Here is a 22,159-nt window from a genome sequence, read left to right as displayed (position 1 = left end):
GAAGAGAGTCGCCAGTATTGCCCGGTGAACACGAGGTTGGGCTTTACCTCCACAGGTACACCTCTCTAGGCGTCTCATTCAATTGACCGCACGGCAGCTGACACAGACGGGAATGAGCTTCTAACATTCTCTCTGAATGATCATTTTACAAGTAAATATAGCTGAAATCATAGCAGAGCCGTTGTCTTTAACTTAGGTGTACGGTGATTTTGTCAGACGACATCGTGGATATAAAATCAGGAATTTAGCAGTGCAGTAGAGCATCTTGGAAATGGCTTGGAAATGACTGCTGGGTTAACATGTGGTATTAATGAGCCGCGTTTCCGTCACTATTTCATACTACGGGCAGAATGCAAATATGGAGTAGCAGGGACAATTGTGAAAGCATATCTAGTTTATATATATCTGGTATTTGCTATTTAGCCTAATTATGGCTTGATTTGTGCGTTTTTCTGCGGCTTGCCAGGTAAAACAGAGCTTTAAGTAAAAAGTCTTTTTAAGACTAAAAGTCTTTAAATTTTGATTTACAATGAAATGAGACACAGCAAAACACATCTATGGAGCAACTTGAAAAGCATATATTACTCCCAGAATTGCAACAATCTTATGTCATCACACATTAAAGAAGTAGAACCAAGTAGGATTTTTACCTCTGAAAAAAACAACAAAAAAAACCAAGTGTCCTTCCCATTAACCTCACCTCTCTGTCTCGATCAGGAAGGAAACTTGTGTCCACATCGGGATTTTTCCCTAGTTTCTTCTTAACTGGAACATCTATGAGAAAGAAATCATACATCTATTAGACAAACTGTCTATTCAACACATTATACCTTGTTTGCTTAATCTCTACAAAAACCGAATTGTAAAAACCACAAGTTGGGATTTAGCAGTGGGTTATGACGAGGCCTGTGACTTTAGGGAGTCTCCAGGCACCCGTTGCTAGCTGTCTGCCTTTGCTTCCAGTCTTTATACTAAGTTAATCAGCTGCTGGCTGCAGCTTCATATTTAGCATACAGACATCAAAGTGGTATCAACCTTCTCCTCCAACTTTGTTTGCAGAATAATAAACATATTTCCCAAAATGTCAAACTATTCCTTTAAGATAGAAGTGGTGCTTTATAATACTCATATGGAGTCAGAAAAGCCACGACAAAACCTATACAGTATACTGTACAGTTTACAATTTAACAGTTGGACCAAAGCAGTAGCACAAAACACAGATCAAATGAATAACAACCAAGGAGGTACAGTATACAGCTGAAACTGATTCTCAGTACTGTGTTTCCCGTTCAGTATGTGCTTTAATATCCCTAACATCACTCACAATCCGGCTCTTCTTCTTCATTTTCCTCTTCTTCGTCTTCTTCGTCTTCAGGATTAAAGGATAAACTGGCTATTTTCCTCTTCTGTTCCTCCTTTCTCTTCTTCTCTTTTTGCTTCTCTAGTTTGCTGTAAAGAGAAAAACATATATAATGAACTGCCATAATGTCCTTTCAATAAACAGTATGTTTTCTTTGCAGAACTCAAAGAAGAAAACTTAGTCTTACACAGCTGCAGCTGTATTATTAGCAGCCAAGTTCAAGTAGTAGCCTGCAAAACAAGACTTTGGTTTTACTGTTAACACCTGGTGATAAGCTGCCTCTGTGCTCCTGGCTGTGATATGCTTGTTGTGGCCAACCAGAGTTTTCATGAATTGTTTAATTTGTTTGGAGCTTCCTGGCAAGATTCCTTTAGAAGTACAAGCCCCTTAAGCCAAAGCTTGTTTCTCGTAAGCGTGGGTATGATTGCTTCCAAAGGCACAAGAACACTCATCAAACCTGCTCCTTCTACAGTGGATTAGCTTCATAGCTTCCCATTTGGATTTTTCGTTTGCATTTTTTCATATCACTGCCAGTTACATTCTTAGAAAAGCTTCTTTCAACAACAAACCCAGCTAAAGGGAAGTGCATTAGTGAGGCTGGGCACTGATTGCTGGGCGTTAAGGCCTGAATCACAGTTGGCTTTTCCAGTTCATCCAGGTGGGCTGTGAAACCAGTCTTGTTCAGATGTGATTTTATTCCTGAAAGGATCTTCCAAGAAGAAAATCACATCTGACGGGGTTGAGGTCAGGGCTCTGTGCAGACCAGTAAAGTTCCTCCACACCAAACTCAGAGAACCATTTCTTTATGGGCCTGGCTTTGTGCACAGTGTCATTGTCATGTTGGAACAGGGAAGGGCCAAACACAAACAGCTGACACAAGGTCGGAATCACAAAACTGTCTAAAACAGTGCTTCTCAACTTTTTTGACTTGTGATCTCTTAAAATGAATACACAGATTATGGTCTCAGGTAGTGCCAGGAGGTTTGAGTGTTATTTGACCTCAGTATATACTGGGTGCGGACCTAAATGTATCAAGTATTTGGAGTTTTCCAGTACGCTGAGTGTTCTGCACCTTTCAGGACACAATAAAAGCAGGATACACTAACATGGTATGTGAGTATTGAATTTAAGTAAAACAATAAGTTTCATTATCCTTCCAAAATATGAAGCTGTAGGCTACATAAAGCTGATAACTTATGAAATTAACAAGTTTTTTGCTTAATTTACTGTGATAATTGTCTTCCAACTTGTATGTATGTTGTAATATGACAGTAACAGAAATAAGAAATTTACCTGGAGATAAAAAAAATATTGAAAATCAAAATGAAAAACAATTATTAACACTAACGGGCACTAAAGGTTTTGTAACTTAACCAAACTGCAGTGAGTGTCTCCAATGTCTGCAGGCTAACAAGCTAACAGGGGTAACAAGCACTGAGTCTGCTGTCTGACTCTGGTACATGAATGAATCTGGCGAGCGCCGAAGCTCCCAGGTGTTCTCTTTGGCATTTCTCGTTGAAAGTTCAGCATTTATGGGAAGTCTCGAGGGCAGCAGGTCCTTACGAGAGCTGATACCAGCAGCGGCCATGTCGAGTCGAGTATATGGGTTTGTAGCACTGAACATTCTCAGCAGCCACCTACTCACCTACTGCACTGCTTAAGCAACCTAAACGTTGCCATTCAGTACCCAAGTGAGCTTTTAACACTATTTAAGGTTTTAATGTCTTCACTGATATGGCTTGCTGTTAGTTAGGTAACATGCAGTATAAAAGCAGCAGGCCAGAGCTTTTGTAAGTGTTGGGCTTTGGAGTGCAGCATATGGCTATTTCCTGGAGGCAGTACGTACCAGTGTAAACTTGATTCGTATCGAACCTGCAGAATTGTCAGCAGAAAGATTTGTAGTTTGTTCATTTTGTCTTAGGCCACATTCAGACCAGGGGCAGCCCGGTGGAAAAGCCCTCTTGATTGTTTTTTTTTACTGTGCGAGTGCCAACGTAGGAGGGTAAAGCACAACAACGCAGCTTTTGCTGCAACGCAAAGTGATGTCATCTGGCAAGGCGCTGCACTGGCGTAGGATGTACGGCCAATCAGGCATTCCTGGTTGATTACTTCGTATTTCTCCTCTTTACACGTTGCAATTATTGCAAAGAACAATAAACTACTTGCCACAATGATCATTTTCCAGAGTTATAAAATCCTGTCTATGAGCATTACAAAACACTGCAGTGTTTTGGCAACTGATGAGCCTTCAGACTCATTAATTTGTTATTCAGACTGGACCACACCTGAGCAGCCCCCGCTGTTTTAACAAAGGGCTGTTTCTGAATCCCTGCTTAGTAAGAATATGGTTGCGAGTAGGGCTCCAACTAACAATTATTTTCATTATCAGTTATCAGTTTGATTTATCGATTCATTTTCTGGTCACTAAAAGAGGCAATATATAGTTTTAAAAAAATATATATATTTTTTAATTAAAAAAAAAAAAAAGCCTTTCATGACAAACCACCAGTTTGGAAACAGCAAAGGTTTAGCCTTTTTGCTTGAAACGAAAAGGCTAAACTGAAATGTTTAATTTATTATCAAAACAGTTGCTCATTAACCTTCTGTGTATTGACCATTCAGAATATTGAATGAATTTTAGAGGACTAAAGACCAGGGACCAAAAAAAAGCAAAAATTTGAGAAAACTCCAAAAAACAAATAACAATAAATCTATTTTTTAAATATAAGTATCTGATGACCCCTCAGATATATCCTGGGACCCCTTACGGGTACCGACCCAGATTGGGAACCACTGGTCTAAAAATATTGCTGTATATTGTAGCATTAAGGCTCCCCTTAAAGGGGCCTTGTCCAAACCATGAAAACCAAGAAGACAGCCCTGCTCACATACTTAAGCCATAACACGCATCTCTTTAAGAGATAATATGCAGGACTTGTGGTTGAATTTTTTCTTTTTGTGACGACTTTTCGGTCTGATGAATTCTGCATTGCCAGGAGCAGCAACGGATAGTTTGGTCTCCGCTCCCAGACGTGTAAAATTAAATGTACTGCTTCCTGTGGATTTATCGCATGAGAAGCGTGCGGGACCTGATCCAAACCGCTGAGCAGTTCTGCCACTCTCATGTGCCTAACATTAACAACCAAAAACTACTGTGTGAAAGCGAGCAGGAGTAGCTCACAGCTGGAGTTCCTTGGACTGCTCCTTCTTGGCCAGCTGCTTCTCCCTCTCCTTCACCAGCGCCTCCTGCTTGGCCTTCATATCATTCAGAGTCACCAGACCTGATCAGAACATAAAACGCAAGAAACTGGTCAAACAAGATTCACATGGATATATGAGTCAATACTGTTATCAAAAACAAAACACTATACAGCAGAGCAGACATGTGTTTTCTTTTTTTTTTCACTTTTTGGGTGCAGATGTGTAATGTGTCAACATTCCAGCTGTCAGTTCAGCAGAAACCCTCCCCTCGTTCTGACAAAACCACATCCTTTATCAAATGATCTGGGTCACATTCCGAGTCAGTCCAGGTGTTTCTTCATTACCTAAAAATGACAGGTCCTAGCGTTACGGGACAGTTCACGTGCAACAACAGTTACTCACCCACTGTGCTGGACTTCAGCTCTGCCTCTACAGCATCATAGTGAGCCGAGAATTTCTTATCAATGTTGGACTTGACCATGTTGTCCTGTGGGAAAACAGAGACACAGCAGAGAGCAGGCATACAGCTGATTTTGCCATTTCTTTAAGGCTTTGTGAGTGACAGGGTGCCTACAGGGGACTGTGCTGTAGTATCAAGGATGTGTGCTTTATTTCACTGCTTAACACTCTGCTGCTATCTGGTGACCCCTTCACTGACCCTGCAGGTGGCTGGCCCTCGGGGCTCTGCGTATTATTAATGGTTAATGATATATGACGAGCAACAGCGGTCTAAATTAGCTCGCAGTAATACCGTGTGACTGATAAAACGCGGTACAATTCCGGTTAAAAAGTTACAAACCTCTGCAATCTTCTGCTTCAGCTGCTCAAGCTGTTCTCTCTCCTTTTCTCGTTTTTTCATCAGCTGCATGGCTCTGCCGGCCTCGCTGGCAGCTCCTTTGTACTGCGCCATGATGCTTTCCTTTTTTTCGACACTCGCTACGAGGAAATTTTAAGACACAAATAACAAACAGAGAAGTTGCTATTTGCTAAAATAGATTTGTCCAGATCTTTGAAGGTAGACCTCGCAGCACGTCAAAACAAGAAAAATGGCGTCGACGAAGTGCATGCTGGGTAGTTAAGATGGGCTGTATGTATGATGCCTTCACGTACCTCACGAAACCACGGAAGTATAACTCCCCACAAAAACGACAGAACAAAGACCGACATATATTAAGTTTACTGATGTAAAATTGAGGTGAAAATTGGTATATTTAATTCACTCAAAGCATTAAAATGCAATATGCAACAGACGGAAAGCCATAGAATTTAACAGGTTTGCGAATAACTATGATTTTCCTCATTAAATATTGATTAATTAATTAATTAATCAATTCTTTTTTTTTTTTTTTTTTTTTTTTTTACAATTATTGGTCCTTAAAATGTTAGAAAACAGTTAAAAGAGAAACCAGTCACAGAGAAGTAGAAAAAACCTCAAACCTCAAAACAGCAAACGTTCAAATTCATTTTCTGCTAAATAACTAAAACTTTCAGCCCCAGCATTTATTGATTGATTGACTGATTAGACTTTGTCCTAGACTCCATTCACATAGTCTGTTTGGTAAAACAAAACACAAATGCTCCGGGAATTTCAATCAGTTTTATTGATAGCTTGATACAGTTATCTCAAAATTAAACCTAAATTTAACGTAAAATGAGAGGCAGTAGTAATATAATATAATATAATATAATATATTTTATAGCCTTTACATGTAGGAAACATATCAAATAGCATTAATTACCAGGTTGCAGAACTGAGCCAATTAAAAATCTAAAAAAGACGGATGCAAATTTAAACGAAATTCTCACTCTCTCTCTCTCCCACTCACTCAGTCACTCACTTATTCGATATCACTTGCTATGCCTCACACTCACACCGCCTCTTTGTCCCTCATTTGATGCCAGTCCTCGTTCGACAGTGAAATGGCAATTTGACTGCAGCAGAGTGCGAGAGACGTGCAAAAGGGAGTGATGAAAACGTTCACCACACACAGACACAAGGACCGCAGGCATGGCAGGAAGGTGTTGCCTAGCTGTATGCATGGCACCACAAACCTAGGGAGCCAGAGAGAGAGAGATTCAAATGAACTGTGTCAAACTCTGTCTCTCTGTCAGGACATACAGACATTTTGCAATTTTGTAAATTGTTAACAATTCGTAAATTGTTAAGAACGTAAATTATAGAGAAGCCCATGTCACCTAAGGTCAGTTGGGGAGTAGGAAGTTCTCTAGTGTGCTGTTTCTGAAGTTAGAGTTGAGTGTGTGTGATCCCTTGCCGAGCAATGCTCCACCTTTTTTAGATCACAAGTCGCTGAGCGAGGTAAGCGTGCCAGTGACTCTGACGCAGACATAAGCATGGTCACCAATGACACCAAAACATGATAACAGGCTTGGCCTGTTCCGCATGTCTAATCCACCCTTTATTGGGTAATATTACTTGTGAGAGTACTGAACAGCGAGAGGCATGGATATCTAATGATATTAGTATTCCCTACAAAAAACAAGTTGTTGCTTGGAGTCAAATTAATTTAGCCAAATCTGTCATATCCCATCCCGTCTACTGATCTGTTAGTTATTCTCCTGTCATGTAGACAGAAAAGATGATTTTTCTTTGGTCTCATCTGATTTTATCAGCAAAAAGCAGTTGGGTGCCCCTGATCAGTCAGATGAGATCAAAGGAACTGCTTTATTAAGGTTTTTGAGGGGGGGGGGGTGTACCCTGAAATCTGACAGGAAAGCTGTGTAACTATCAGTGGTGAAGTACTGTTCGGGAGACCAGTGTGTACAGCAGAATTTGAGGAACAATGCACTCAAACGGAATCAAAGAATGACTTAAAGGAACAGTTTGATCTTGTTGGCAGATTTTGTTACCCTTAAACGGAGCCAGTCTTTCTGCTAAGATAAGCTAATTCCCCTTGGCTGTAGTGTCATGTTTACTATGCAGAAATGAGAGTGGTATTGATCCTCACATGTAAATCTTTGCAAAAAAAGTGAAAAAAACGCATTTCACTTTTGTACAAACAGGTATATTCAGACACATTATTAAACACTGTTATAATTAACACATTTTTGAAGGGAAAAGCTGCCCAGCATTCCAAAAATAGCCCGACTGTGCCTTTTTCTGCAGAGTAAATTAAGACTATTATTGGCTAGAATATTTCCACGGTGAAATGTTAGCTGGTAGGTTTACCAACAAGCTAAATTTTACCTTGGAATATACTGTATACCTTGCATTTGTCACCTACGGAGTTCAAGAGAGCAACTGAATGTATCTGAACACCGCCTCTGTACTGGATCTATTCTCCTCTACAGGCAAGAACAGGTGGTGCTTGATGGATGCTGCTCTGATCAATGACGTCACAGCAGGTGTTTCAGTTACAGACCTGTGGTGGCATCTCTGTTGAGGGCATAGCCAGACAACGTTTCCACCTGCAGAGAGCTATGCAATCGATACAAATCATCCAGTATGGATCCACTCTTCATAATCACAAGAGTTTCCTAAGTCCAGCAAGAAATCACTCTAGGAAACTAGAGTCCTACTAGTCCAAATTTATGCCATTTTATTGCCTGAAAGATTAATCAGCATAATATTGGGCAGATTAATCGATCGTGAAAATAATCGTTGATTGCAGCCTTACTATAACCTATAGACATAACCTTTGATGATGGGTTGCAAGTGGACATTGCTTAATTTTAAGGGGTCACAAGGGAACCATAAGTTTAGAGCAGCTGTGGTATCATAGTGTATCTTCTGTGGTAATTTGGTGAGTGAGTGAGCATATGACTGTCCCCGGGACGAAAGTTTAAAGTTTGCACCAGCGTACCAGACGTGTAGACAAGCAAGAATGGCCAGGAAAATGCCACAGAGGAGAGCGAAGGGCACGGCAAGCAGCGAGGTAAGGCAGCGGTACGTCCAGACACGAGACCTCTCAAACCCAGTGACACTGTAAAGCCACACTCCGTCCATGCTACGGGGTGTAGCAGGTTCTGCCAGCACGTCACTTACCTCCACCTACACACAGGAAACAAGACAGTGAGTTGGACAAGTCAAGTCAAATTGGTTTATTTATAGCGCAAATGTCAAAAACAAGTGCTGACTGAGGTGTTTACAGCTTCAGGTGAGACAGAGTTTATTGATTGACTCTCACATAAAGACAATTACGGTACTCAAGACGGGAAGAGATAAAAGCATATAAGACTGACGCCAAAATAAAGATTTTTTTTTTTACTCATTCATCTAATGTGGAAAAAACTACTATTAATGTCAGAATTTATGTCAACTTTTAGAGCAGAATCAAACATGTTATCCAGACCTCTTGTATATGTTTGATTTGGGAGGCCCAAGAAAATTGACCACACGACTAGTGAAATTTGCAGGAATGAAGGACCGCTGCCATGTTATCATTAAGCTGGAGAAAATTTTATCAAGACAACTTATGGTTATTTTGGAGTTTTTTTTTTCTGTAATCTTTGCTTTTTAAGAAATATTGGATGATCTTACCTTTTTCAGCCTCAGACAGTTATTTGAATGAAACCAGCTGAGAGGTTTAGAGGGGAAAACACCCTTTGGTGGAACTGCAAACAACTAATAGACATCTGAAACATGCTAAGTAGCCTAAAGGAGACATTTCCTTCTCGTAAGGGACTTTGATTTTTATTTTATAAGCTTATCATATGTTTTTAATATAAAATCTTAATATAAAAAGTAAATAGTAACTACAGATATCTATCAGATAAATGTAGTTTAGTAAAGTACGAGTACCTCAACATAGTACTCGAGTAAATGTACTTCATTTACTTAATCCAGCAAGAGTAGCAAGCCATACTGTATGTTATCCTCAGCACCTCCCAGACTAGGGAGGGACAGAATGAGGGAATTCTTTTAAAAAGAGTGCAAATAGAGCATTTTCTCTCAATGACAGCTGATGGAGGTAGTGAAAAGTCAATGGAAGGCTAAGTTCAACATATTTATCATCTTTAGTAAAGGAAAAGTATAAACTATTGACCTCAGAGCCGACGATGCTTTTGGTAACAGCGAACTGATTTTCAGAGCACAATATCACTGCCTTGACAGACAATGTAGACCTGTAGGTGCTTGTTGATGCCATAAGGGTCCCTGTTGACAGGATGGGTAGGTGTGGGCGTAGCCGGGGCCACGGGGAGGGTCGGAAGTTTGGGTGCCAGAGTTGGGGCTTTGGATGCAAACTCTGGAGGAGGAGGAGGAGTGTTCATCTCTTCTCCTCCTCCATCCTCTTCATCGCTGTCATCATCGATCTTACACTCCACAAGACAGTCGTCGCTTACCATCATCATCCTCACTGCGGGTGGAAGCACATGCTTGTTTTCACATGCATGTAGATAGATAAACATAGTCAAATAAATTGGGATACCTGCATTTTACCTTGCTTTCAACTTTAAAGTTTATACTGTAAAACCAATGCACACACACACACACACACATAATATACACTCCTGCTGCAGTTTGCAGGCATGTAGAATGTAACAGCGAGCCGAGAACTGGCTCTACCACCTGTTCTTTAGCCCCCAAAAAAGAAGCCATACCATAATCTGTAAATAGCAGCTGGTGATTTGAAAATGACATGTCAAAAATGAAACACATACAGGAAAGTCATTCTGTGCCAGTGCAATTATAATGGATTTTCTACAGGGAATAGAGCAATTAATAATCTCCTTGTTAGTTTTGCGGAATTGGAGAAAAAAAAAAAAATCAAGATTCGAACACATTTGCTGGATGCACTCCTGCCTTGGAGGTTTGAGTAAAATAAAGTACTGGTAAAAGTCTCAGCAGTTGATAAAAAAGACTTAATTGTAACTCATATTCTGGTTGAGAAATCATCAAAGCAGATCCCCAACTGGGACAGCAACAGCAGAAATGATGAATCATGTCTGACTTACCTTGCTTAAAGTGCTATCTTAATCCTGTATCGGTGCCAGAGAGATGGGGCAGGGGAGCCCTGCAGAGAGCACTAATCTAATATGTCAGTGAGATCAGTTCAGCCTCTTAATCACAATGTCCCTCATAGCTGATTTGGCATATAAGAACTCACACAGAGGCGCGTGTGCGCACACACACACACGCACACACACACAGACACCTACGGTGTTTGACTTAGAGACGCAGAAGTGCTAATGTGACACAGTGTCTCTTACTCCTTGTGTGTGTGTGTGTGTATTGGGTGTCTTTGGAGGAGGTTATTTTAGGAGGAGTGGATGGGGCTAAAAGATCTCGTTACAGCACTGGGGGGCTGTCTTAAAACAGAAACTGAAACAATGAAAGACACACACACACACACACACACACACACACACACACACCACACGGTTTTTACATTGGTTGGCAACAGGTTATGACAGGATGGCATGGGAGGGCACTTGTGTCTTTCTCCATCTCCATCTACTCTTTCTCCCGTTTCCTCATCTCATGCCTGCATGCTGCTATACAATGCAGACTTACTGCATTACAATCAATATGTAATTTGATTGCTTGGTCAAAATCTGCGTTTTATATGGTTGGAGCACATCGTTAATAAGCTAAACAATCGAATCAGTAAACAGTAAGTGATATTTAGAACATGGTTAAAATATTTCCAGTCTGAGGATGCAGGTTGTTTGTGTGCAGACCTGTTCAGATTAACAGGTTGATGTCAGAGGAAGGCCACCTCTAAATATATTTATTTCCTAATATTTTCTTTTTCAAAAAAAAAAAATCAATCTTCTGGCACTGACACTGCAGTTTTAAGGCCTTAGTCACCACAAGATCTTAACCAAAATGCATTCCTTGAGAATAAACTCTCCAGCTTCACATTCCCTAAACCAGAGGTATCTAACCTTTTTTATTTATGACTCTTTAAAACAAAGCTATGTCTACTCATGACCCCTTGGCCTTGTCCCAGGTTACATTGCAAGTTTTGAGCAGTCCAACCAAATAGTGACGTTCCCTTCTTAGACTGTTTCATTTGAAGAGTTTTTAGAAATATGACAAGGGAAAACCTTCCATTATTTTGTAATAAAGAAGCAAAGATTAGAGAAAAGTCAGACAAAATATTTTCATCTCGAGACCCTTCAGATTTACCTTTAGAGGGTCCCGACTCCCATGTTGGGAATCACTGCCCTAACATTGCCAACTCAAACATGATAACACAAAAACTTGAATTTAACACTGCATCTATGCATTTGGAGCTTTTTGATGTTAATTCAGATCAGGACTCAGTAAACAGCACAGGCTGCTCCGGATCACATCTAGTGACTGCACTTGAGAACTGATCTGATTACTGAATCCAGTTCAACAGTAGTAACATTCATGACTGACTGGGTTTGCGTTTAACTTTAAACAGAGAAGTGCTGACTCACTGAGTAAATTTGACTGTGCCAGTTTTGAAAGTGCTGTCTCTACTATTTATTGCCTATTTCAGTGCTGGACAGCTTAGGGACACAGAGATTAATTAATATTGCATTATTTTACATGGGGCTTGCTTTTTGGTGGCTAGAAAGCAAGCCCCATAGTAGGTGTGGCAGCTGTCTCCTTATGCCCCCCTGTAGATCCACCTCTGAAGTACAGTTAATTATGCAGTTTAAATACACTGACTTCCCCTTATTCATTCACCACTTTATCATCTTTATTGTATTCATATTTTTTTTACCACATATACAATTGGACACAGTAAATTTGGTGACATCATCAAACAGTGATCCAGAATAACAGTGTGTTTTAATCATGCGTTTAAATGCACACATGTATCCTGGTTAAGATCGGGTTTTTGGAGTATCCTGGTTAGGTTTTGCACATTTAAACAGCTTATCCTGGTTTCAGAAACCTGGATAAGACCTTATCACGGTTTTGAGAAACCGGTATATACTATATATACTATCTACTATCTGGAGTACTCCGATAGAAACCAGGAAACTGTGGCATGTAAACACTTTATCCATGTTTCTGAACCATCTCGTAGTGGCTGAGCTGGTTAGAAATCATGACACACCTGCAGGCATACGATCAGAAACATGGATACTGTTATGATCATGTATAAAGGGATATCAAAACCCAGGTTTTTCATGTTCCACACAAATGCTGTATCCTGAATATAATCAAAAACAGGATAAGGGTCAAACCAGGATACTAATGCACATGTAAACACACTCATAGAAGCAGAATCAATATTTTAAAAAATATTCTACTTCGAATACTGAAACATGACAAAGGGGAGATGCCATATGTAAAACCAATTCAAATGGTTTTGGAGTCAAAGGAATTGTACACCTCACTGCAAAAAACCCGAAACATACATTTGAATGGGATTAGTGGATGCTGCTAGATATACAGTCAGGGGGGCCAAAATGTGTGGAAGAATGAGACAAGAGTTTTGATCATGGCTCCAAAACATCGCTGTTGCATTCACAGTATAAACCAGAGGAAGTCATTTAATCCTCTCTGATATAGGGGCCATTTTGGCTCTTGAGGTGAGGGCACAGTTTCCAGTTGAAGAGTGACTTAACCAAAGCCCTGAGTGAAAAAACTTATTCCTTCAAGGCCGAACCTGAGTTAGCACATCTCTAACTCTGCAAAAGCCCTGAGATTTGGCCTGTAAATCAGGCCATGAATCACATATGAAGGAGAATTTGTGTTTTCTCTCTCTCTTTCTGTCTCTCTCTCTCTCTCTGTGTTTGTGTGTGTGTCTGCTAACACTGCATGCTGCTATTAAATACTTACCTCAACCAACATCTATGGAACCGCAGTGTTCAGTATTAAATACATAAATAAATGAATAATTATGAAATAAATAACCCCTGCAACTTGAATACACTTGCCCCTGCCTCTTCTTGAACTAGAAAGCTTTTTTTAATAACATAAATTACATAAATTATATAAAATAAAATTGTTATTACATAAATGAATGATGAAATAACATTTGATAATAATGGGTTAAATTTTAACAATTTCCTCAGTTATTTCATAGTTTTTTTGGTCAATAAATATTTTATACAATTTAATCATATCATTCTTCATTTCATAATGTCTTATTTATTTAATATTGAACACTTTGGGGTTCTATAAATGTTTTTCTGGATCACATTTTTAAAATAATATGCAGAATTTAAACCTATCAGGTCTTTTCAAGTGAAATAAATGTGAATAATAAGAAGAATAAGATAAGAATAAGATGTGAAGGCACTCCTAGACACAGGCCCCAGATCAGTTTTGTTATTCAAAATAAAGCAAACATAGGAAGGGCTGATCTCAGACCTGCCACTAGGGGGGCATCTTAATTATTTTGTTGTTTTTGATGTAAGTATCATGGCAACCACTTTTAAAAGTCAGTCTGGTGATATCACTGGTGATGTCACATCCCTGATTCACCAAAAATTGCAAAAGCGTAGGGAACAGAAACAAACCAGAACGCAAGAAGACCAAAACCAGCTGGAGAACAGACACACTGGACGTACAGTAACACGGCACTGGGACAAGTGGCACTATGAGATGGCAGACGCAAATATTGTACACGTGTCAAAAAAATAAATCAAGTTCTTCGCCAAATGCATTATCTTCATCATTGTAATCATCATCATCATCATTAAACAATAAATCAGTGATTCCAGTCATCCTCTCCTCTCACTCAGTCCATTGGTCTGAAAAGGGCCCGTCCTCTGAGGCCGAATCCTACTTTTTTGGCAGCAGGGGCAGATTGAGGAAGAGAGGAAGAGGAGGAGGAGGAAGTGGGAGCAGCAGTGGCAGGGGCGGCAAGGGCGGACGGCTGGACAGGAGGCTGGCGTGACAGGAGCTCCTTGAACACTGAGTTCATCTGACGGCTGATCATCTCCTGAGAGAACACGAGGAGGAGAAGCAAACATCAGGAGAGACAGACGTGGAGGATAATGAAAATGTAACCTCAGCGACTCTTGTTCAGTAAAGCCTGAGCCTGATGACACCTCCCCACTGAACACAGGACCTGTCCGTTCCCAGTGTGAACTTCCCAGCTGCAACAAGATCCTGCATAGACTCTGTGTTCGAGTTCATCCAGAAGGTGACTGATAGGACTGACATCAGGTGACTGTGGCCACATTATTAATGACATTTCTCATTAATGTTCCTGGGTGATTCTTGCACTATGACAGGAGGCCATTGTTACATTTAAAATAGTGGTTTATCTGTGGGGAGCATGATTGCCATGAAAGGGTAAAGCTGGCCTGATGTTAAGGTGTATTCTGAAATCAATGCATTGATCTACAGGTATTAAACCGTTTTACAGTTGTTTTGGCCCAATTTTCACAATATTGTTTTTAATGTACAATGAGCCAAATTGACTTGCTATAAATTTCACTAAATCACGATCTCAGATTACAGACTCTTCATTTTATAACATGTTTTAATTCTTATTACTAAACGTACAGATCACTGAATCAATGCAGCATGTGTTTGCAAGCATTTCTCCTTATTTTAACATCATCACCACAGTGAGCAGCATTGCAACACATTTCGTTACCACTTCTCAACCTCTGCTGTACAATTCAAATGTATGTTAGCAGTGAAAAGGAAAAAAAAAAAGTCCTTCGTTTTCAGTACTGTTAAAATGGTAGAGTATTGAGTGCCTGTTACAGTAGCATAAATATTTTATACACTGTAGTATTACTGTAGCTTAGCCTATTTTAGATGATGAAACTTACAAGTAAAAGGACATTTGTGGGTAATACAGAACAGAAAAAAATGCAGTGAAATACAATCACAATCATCATTTTGCTTTGCATGAATGTAGGATTGGGCGGCTTGGTGGTGCAGTGGTTGGCACTGTTGCCTCACAGCAAGAAGGTTATGTAGGTTCAAACAGTTCAAACAGTTGTTCTCCCCTGTGACTGCGTGAGCTATTTCTACACCTAGTCCGGCTTCCTCCCACAGTGAAAAAACATGCAGGTTAACTGGCAACTCCAAATTGCCCTGGGTGTGAATGTGAGCGAGACTGGTTGTCTGCCTCTATGTGTTGGCCCTGTGATAGACTGGCGACCTGCTCAGGGTGTACCCCGCCTCTCTTGCCCAATTACAGCTGAGACTGGCTCCAGCCCCCCCGTGACCCTCAATGGATAAGCGGTATAGCTACTGGATGGACGGAATGTAGGATTTTCTGCATGTAAAGTCAGACTTCATCATCTGTATCAGCATATCAGCATATTCAATAAAAGAAAATGAAGGTTTTCAAAAGTTATTCTTACTCTACATGATTCCAATACTGACTTCTGCCTAAACTGCCCATTTTTTTTAACATTTTAACATTTTTTAACATTTTTTAACATACTTGTATAATCTTGAGGAAATGACTGTTGCAGACTTTTTTACAGCATTATTTGATAAAGATCATGTTATTCTAAATTGAGTGATAAACATAGGCCTTTACAATGCGGTGATGCTCTGCTAAACCCATTGCATGATGTTTTGCCTAGTTTGATGCATAAGATTTCATTTTGTGTTAATATAGCATGTTGTGGTAAGAGTTTGGCAAATGGAAACTCTATTGTGAAAACTGAGCCAAATTGTAAAATCTTGTAATACTGTAGCTTCGCCAGCTGAACGCCCCAACTGGTTTGTACAATTCAAGCCAGCTGGGGAAATGATGTGGTGTTCTAGTTGAAACTGGTGCTTATCATAAGCCTTTTTTTCCATTCATCTACAGTCCTGTGCTCATGTGCCTGAGCATAGCCCGAAGGCCTTCAGTGGTGAAAAGAAAAGGCCCCGTTTTTAAAACTGAAAAAGGGAGAAATCGGTCGCGGCACCCCAATAATATAATCTCTCATTAACTCTTATTTATTTATAGCACCACATATCAAATATTCTCTGGAGCTGTCTTATATCCTTGTTCTTTGGTGTCCGCATTCAAAATTGCTGCCTTTGAAAAGCCCAGGAGCTCTAAAGTCTTGGCAATGCTCAAACCTACCCTCCCAGCTCCCACAATCATGTCTTTTCCAAAGTCTGTTAGATCACATTTTAAGTCCATTCTTAATTGATTTATTCGAATTCATATGAGTTTCTTTGGCAAAGGTTTGTTTATGCAGCAATACACACACAAAGGGGAGAGGAGGGAGATTTCTACAGAGCAATGCACTTTTTTTGCCTTATTTTGTGACATTTGATTCAAAAGAAATGGTTGAATAGGATCAACTACTAACCTTGTCAACTGTTGTTCTGTCTGCCTGACCAAATGGAGGTCTATCTGTGGGTCTGAAGCCGCCCTGTCTCACAGTGTCCAAAGTGTGTCTTCTCTCCTGAGACCTGAAAGTTAGAGAGGTAACAGAGGACTAAAGACTAAACAGGTTGATCTAATTGAAAGATATAATGATGCTGATGTCTGCTGACATCTGATCTGAACTCCGTTTCACAATTTGGCAAGAGAAGTTTTTCAACATCTTCCTTCTTTCTCATCTTCTCCTTTTTGTTCAGTATTTGGGTCTCCACTAGCTTCTGAGGGAAATACTGTATCTTACTTTTTAGCTTCCAAATGCTCCACTACAATCACCAGCTAACCGTTTACTTTGTCTGTCCGAGGTGTGTGTCAGTCTTACACTGGCAGGTGTCGGTTGGCAGGGGAGGTTGGCGGCTTTCGACTGGGGCTCCCCTCACTCCCTCTCTGTCTTCCAGGCAACGAAGCACTGTCGCTGTTCACCCGCATCCTGTCAGGACATACACAGAAACTTTGTAGCTTTGTGTTGTGTGCATCCATGTGTGGGAGTTGGTACGTTTAGCTGTGGGCAATAATGTGGAAGTGAGTATTTTTGCCTATAGGTGTGTATTTTACTGTCTGCATCTGTTGCTACATGTGTGTGTTTATATGAATGCATTCCTATATTGCAGTGTGCATTTGGGTGTGGGTCTGTGTGTGTGTGTGTGTGTGTGTGTGTGTGTGTGTGTGTGTGTGTGTGTGTGTGTGTGTATACCGAGTTGTGTTCTCCGTCTGTGGATCTTCTGTTGTCAGGTTTCCAGTGCTGCCTCCTCCTCCTCCTCCTCCTCCTCCTCCCTCTTCTCTTTTCCCTCGCTCTGACCTGAGGGAGGAGTAGAAGAGAGAGATTTCCTTTATTAAGCTTTTATTTCATTACAGGAAGTACAACCAATACAAGTTTAAATATGAGATACAGACTGAGTGAAAAATAAGTGTAGGAGGGAGCAGAAGTAGGAGTAAAATTAAGTGTGACCAGATTTCTTTTTATATGTGGAAGGGTGTAAGGCATCATGAAATAGATACACAGTTTAAACACCTACACACACGAGAGTAAAAAATGAATGTTCAAATACTTTTGTCCTATTCTCTAAACTAGTGGACTACTGGTTCGAAAATCCTAATTGCTGCAAAACTGCACATTTAAACAGGTGATTTTAGTATGAAAGGTGTTTATTGCTCTTGACTAATGTAAATTTGAAGGAACTGCTTGACATTTTTGCAGGTATGCTTCTTCACTTTTTTGCTGAGAGTTAATTGCCACTCCCATGCCTGTAAGCTCAATATGAAGCTACAGCCAGCAGCTGGGTTAGCTGAGCCTAGCATAAAGCCTGGAAACAAAGGTCCAAAGGAAAAAAAACCAAAAAACAAAAACAAACAAAATCTGGATGTAAAAAATGGAGTGTAAAAACTACAATTTGTAGTTTTATAGAGAGTTATGTGGCAAACCACTTCCTGGCTCGGAGCAGTGACAACCTCATGGTGACAACAAGACACCTGGAAGTCACCCCCAACAAGAAGTCAGGCCCTTAACCCTGCGTAAACCCATACACTGCCATTTCTACACACTTCCGGAAGAAAATACGTGTATTTACTAAAATGTGATATGATATGTTACTATTTATATGTGTATGCATAGGACTTAAATCATTTGTACCCCCACACACACAAAATAATCAAACTGTTGCTCTATTGCATATTTAGCCTTGTAAGCATAGTGTACCCAAAAATAATTCCACCAATTCTAGGTTTTTGGTCCAGAGTATTTTGCAGTCTTTGGTTCTTACAAATAAATCTTACTATTCCTTGCTGCTTACAACACCCCACGGTGACATGGTGCTCATCTTGGGCAAAAAAAAAAAAAAGATCTTTGGTGGCATATACAAGCAATCTGGAAAGAATTGGGAAGCAAATACACCAAGCTCTGCCATCTAAGACACAAATTCAATGCGTCACTCTGGGAGTGAGGGTTCCAAGATCCATTTAAGTGAAGTGAAGTACAGTGAAGTCATTAGGGGAAGAGCATCTTGGCCATGGTTGTGTACGCCCGGTACAAGCAGAAATGTCACTTACCCTTCCAGCACGTTGATGTACTTGTGAGGGATGAGACCCTTAACCCCTCCCACTTCGCCTCTCCACCAATCACAGGACGCCTTGCTGTGAAGGATGAGAAGCTCTCCCTGCTTGAATGATAGTTCTGCTGGAGATCTCGCCACGTAGTCAAACATAGCCACTGCTTCCAGCTCTGCACACACATTAACACACACAGCATGATTATCAACTCATCAAAATGAAATCTTTTTCATAATCCTCATGATTCATGTATGCATATGAATTGTGATTTAAAGTGAATGTTCAGAATCTAAATGGGGATTGGTTAGTGGTGCATTTATGTGAAGTATGGCAAATGATGCTATTTTGTGTCTACATGTCTTTCTGTGGTTGTTTGGACAAATTTTGGTTTGAAACCATCGTTGTGAGGACATTGTGGCCAGTCCTCACAATTTTAAATGGCCGTTTGAGGTTTCAGCCTTGGTTTTAGTGTTCAGGTTACAATTAGGTTTGGGTTAGGGTTAGGGGATAGGGAATGCATTATGTCATTGAATGTCCTCACAACTAATGTACGACAAGTGTGTGTGTGTGTGTGTGTGTGTGTGTGTGTGTGTGTGTGTGTGTGTGTGTGTGTGTGTGTGTGTGTGTGTGTGTGTGTGTGTGTGTGTGTGTGTGTGTGTGTACTGTATGTACTCACCGTCCTCACTGGGCAGATGCTCGGCCTCTCCGTCTCCTTCCTCTGTAATCGGTTCACTGCAGACAAGCAGAAAAACGAAAGTTGGTGGTGCAGTTTCTCTTCTGTTTGGCACACACACCAACTGTGATACTGCAGTCTTCCTTTCTATAATACAATTCCTCACTTTGCTTATGCAATTTCAAACAAGATGTAATGACGCTGTTAGAGTTCTCGAATGACCCAAAAATCACAGATAATGGTCTGTCAAATGTCAAAAAGTATATTATATAAATGTTCATGATGGGGACAAACAGTTTTAATGAATTTTCCCCACATGCTGATTTTGGGGTGACGCATGGACACTGTCGATAGACTGGAGGCTTGTGTTCAGTTTCAGTGAGCAATCAGCTTAATAGTATTAAGCAGTTTTTACACAAAGCATTGCAAGCTGAACAGAAATGCCTTTGGTGTGGCATGAAATTCTGTTTCAAGGGGATGAGCCATAAAACCGGGGGCAAAGAGGAAGCTGCTCTACATACTTGGAACTGAGTGAGTATCAAACTCCACCATGATCAACAAATCTCTGGTGCAATATGAGGCTGCTGCTAAGTCATTCATTTACTACAAGTCATCGAACTGAACTGAAATAAGATACCTAATTTTTCAGAGCATAGACAATATTATGTTTAAAAATAAATAATGGAAGCCAGTTTCATCACATATTCAAGCTATATAATTCAACCATTCAACCAGATTTGACCAGATGCGTTGAGACCCTGTTTGTGCCAAGCCCACAAAATGACAAAATCTAGTAAGAGGTTATCACACAAGTTACAAATGTAGTGTTAACCAAATGCATCAACAAATAATATTCATATTTAAATGATTAGGAGAGTATAAAAAGCTTTATACTTTTCTTTTCTTTTGTCTCCAGTCAGTTGGTAAAAAAGCAGAAAGCTTTTTAATTTTTTTCCTTGCCACTATCAGTTGGCAAAAGAAATTAAAAGGTTAAAAATAGTCTCATCAGCCAGCTAACATTGATAGTGTTATTTGCCAGTTAAAAATGCTTTAGCCACTATGCTGCTTTCACACAATGTTGGCAGAATGGAAGACCAAGAACAAGACAAACACCCGCTATTCTGCCCTGGGAGAGTTCAAGCATTATTCCAAAGTGGTTAGCCCTAGTATTAACTCTGTAGTCACACCAGTTAAACAGCCTAAATTAGCGTCTTTTTGTTGTGTTATGTATTTGTAGCAGTTCATTACCAAGTGAAAGCAGATACAAACAAACAGTGCATAGCTTCTATAAAATCATAACCATAAAAAAAAAAAAAAAAAGTCAGAGGCTGCCGAGAATGGTTTTTCCCACTCGGCTGCTTGTAATTATGGTTTAAACAATACGATGTGAATGCGGCACTAACTGAAAACACTGGCTGCTAAACACAGTGAGAAAAGAGCCTTTTTCATCTAGCTACCTAGCTAGAGCTAACATTCATAATAAAACTACACCAGTCAGTGCGGGTAATGTCCCCATACTGTTCTGGCGGGAAAAAACCAACGCTAACGATGTCAGCTAGTTGGCGCTATTTTTAACCTTTTTAATTATTTTACCAACTGACTAGTAGTAAGGAAAATAAATAAATAAATAAAAAGGTTTTTGCTTTTATAAAGCTTTCTATTTCTTTTTAAACACTCCATATAATTATTTGAGATTACTATTATTTCTTGATGTAGTCAGTTATATTTTTGACTTGTCTGATAACTTTTTACTACATTTTTGAAGTTTCGAAGCTCCACATTATCGGACTCATATTTGTTAGCAGCATTTCATCACAACTAATGCAACATTTATAGCAACAACGACAAATCTCTCACCAGTACTCCTGTTCCAGAGTCATATGCTTCTCGTAGACGGGGCCCGGCAGTTCTGATTGGCTGGGGAAGATGACGTCATGCTGAAGGATCATGGTTTTGACAAAGTCATTAACCTGCGGCTGCCTAGCAACAGCGTCATCAGAATCCAACCCCCTCAGCAGGCTAGGGCCGAAACAAACAGCCAAGTTGTAGGGCTGCATCATGTTCTCATCACTGTACTGCGACACACTGGGAAAACACACACAAACACACACACGTTACTTGTTATTTTTGGCATGAGTAGTAAACGTATATGACCATAGCAGATATCATGAATATAAGAATATTCCACACTGGGTTATGTTGTATCTTACTGATTTAGGAAAGCAAAAAGGAAACGCATCACGATGAGGAGAGGCCGCGGGAAGGTGGAGACAATTGCTTTAATCTGGGCAGCTTTCTCTGTCTCTCCCTCGATTTCTGATCATGATAGAAAGGGAAGAGAAAAGGAGCAAGATAACAAGACTTAAAGAAATGTTGTGACATGTACTTAAACCTCTGTGGTGAGGGTTGGGTTGGGTTGGGTTGGGTTGGGTTGGTTTGCACTGACAGTGAATCTGAGTATTTATTGGTAGTAAACAACCTGCAAGCAGGTTCAAATTCTTGGTTAGGTGTGCAAATTGTGACTCAAAGTTTCTGTACTGGAAAGCTGAATAGGATACATGCCTACAGGAATAACAGTAACCATAATAAGGAGACAGTGAAAGAGATAACAACAGAAAGCAGTTGCACCAGTTACACCAC

The 22,159-nt window shown here is 40.1% G+C and overlaps 3 protein-coding genes across 3 annotated transcripts in view; all 3 read right to left on the bottom strand.

Annotated features, from left to right (window-relative positions):
* Positions 1–5,641, bottom strand: part of fam50a (family with sequence similarity 50 member A) — a 12,613-nt gene extending 6,972 nt beyond the window's left edge. The window contains exons 1-5 of the mRNA XM_040153898.1: positions 5,361–5,641; positions 4,964–5,048; positions 4,542–4,641; positions 1,325–1,449; positions 676–774 (exon numbers count right to left, since the gene is read on the bottom strand). Coding sequence (XP_040009832.1) covers positions 676–774; positions 1,325–1,449; positions 4,542–4,641; positions 4,964–5,048; positions 5,361–5,471 — 520 coding nt within the window. The 5' untranslated portion in view covers positions 5,472–5,641. The remainder of the gene's footprint in view (positions 1–675; positions 775–1,324; positions 1,450–4,541; positions 4,642–4,963; positions 5,049–5,360) is intronic.
* Positions 5,642–6,354: 713 nt separating this feature from the next.
* Positions 6,355–9,871, bottom strand: zgc:158296 (uncharacterized protein LOC791212 homolog). Its single transcript, XM_040153877.1, has 3 exons — positions 9,644–9,871; positions 8,383–8,570; positions 6,355–6,613 (listed from the first exon to the last, which is right to left on the bottom strand). The coding sequence occupies exons 1-3, from the start codon at positions 9,869–9,871 to the stop codon at positions 6,430–6,432; spliced, it is 600 nt and encodes a 199-aa protein (XP_040009811.1). The 3' UTR covers positions 6,355–6,429.
* Positions 9,872–12,185: 2,314 nt separating this feature from the next.
* Positions 12,186–22,159, bottom strand: part of arhgap4b (Rho GTPase activating protein 4b) — a 31,484-nt gene continuing 21,510 nt past the window's right edge. Inside the window, exons 17-24 of the mRNA XM_040152945.1 lie at positions 21,730–21,835; positions 21,377–21,604; positions 19,523–19,578; positions 18,847–19,018; positions 17,495–17,599; positions 17,123–17,230; positions 16,730–16,832; positions 12,186–14,394 (exon numbers count right to left, since the gene is read on the bottom strand). Coding sequence (XP_040008879.1) covers positions 14,191–14,394; positions 16,730–16,832; positions 17,123–17,230; positions 17,495–17,599; positions 18,847–19,018; positions 19,523–19,578; positions 21,377–21,604; positions 21,730–21,835 — 1,082 coding nt within the window. The 3' untranslated portion in view covers positions 12,186–14,190. The remainder of the gene's footprint in view (positions 14,395–16,729; positions 16,833–17,122; positions 17,231–17,494; positions 17,600–18,846; positions 19,019–19,522; positions 19,579–21,376; positions 21,605–21,729; positions 21,836–22,159) is intronic.

Source organism: Xiphias gladius, chromosome 18 (assembly GCF_016859285.1).
Source record: "Xiphias gladius isolate SHS-SW01 ecotype Sanya breed wild chromosome 18, ASM1685928v1, whole genome shotgun sequence".
NCBI classification, from domain to species: domain Eukaryota; kingdom Metazoa; phylum Chordata; class Actinopteri; order Istiophoriformes; family Xiphiidae; genus Xiphias; species Xiphias gladius.
This window is presented reverse-complemented; position numbering and strand designations above follow the sequence as displayed.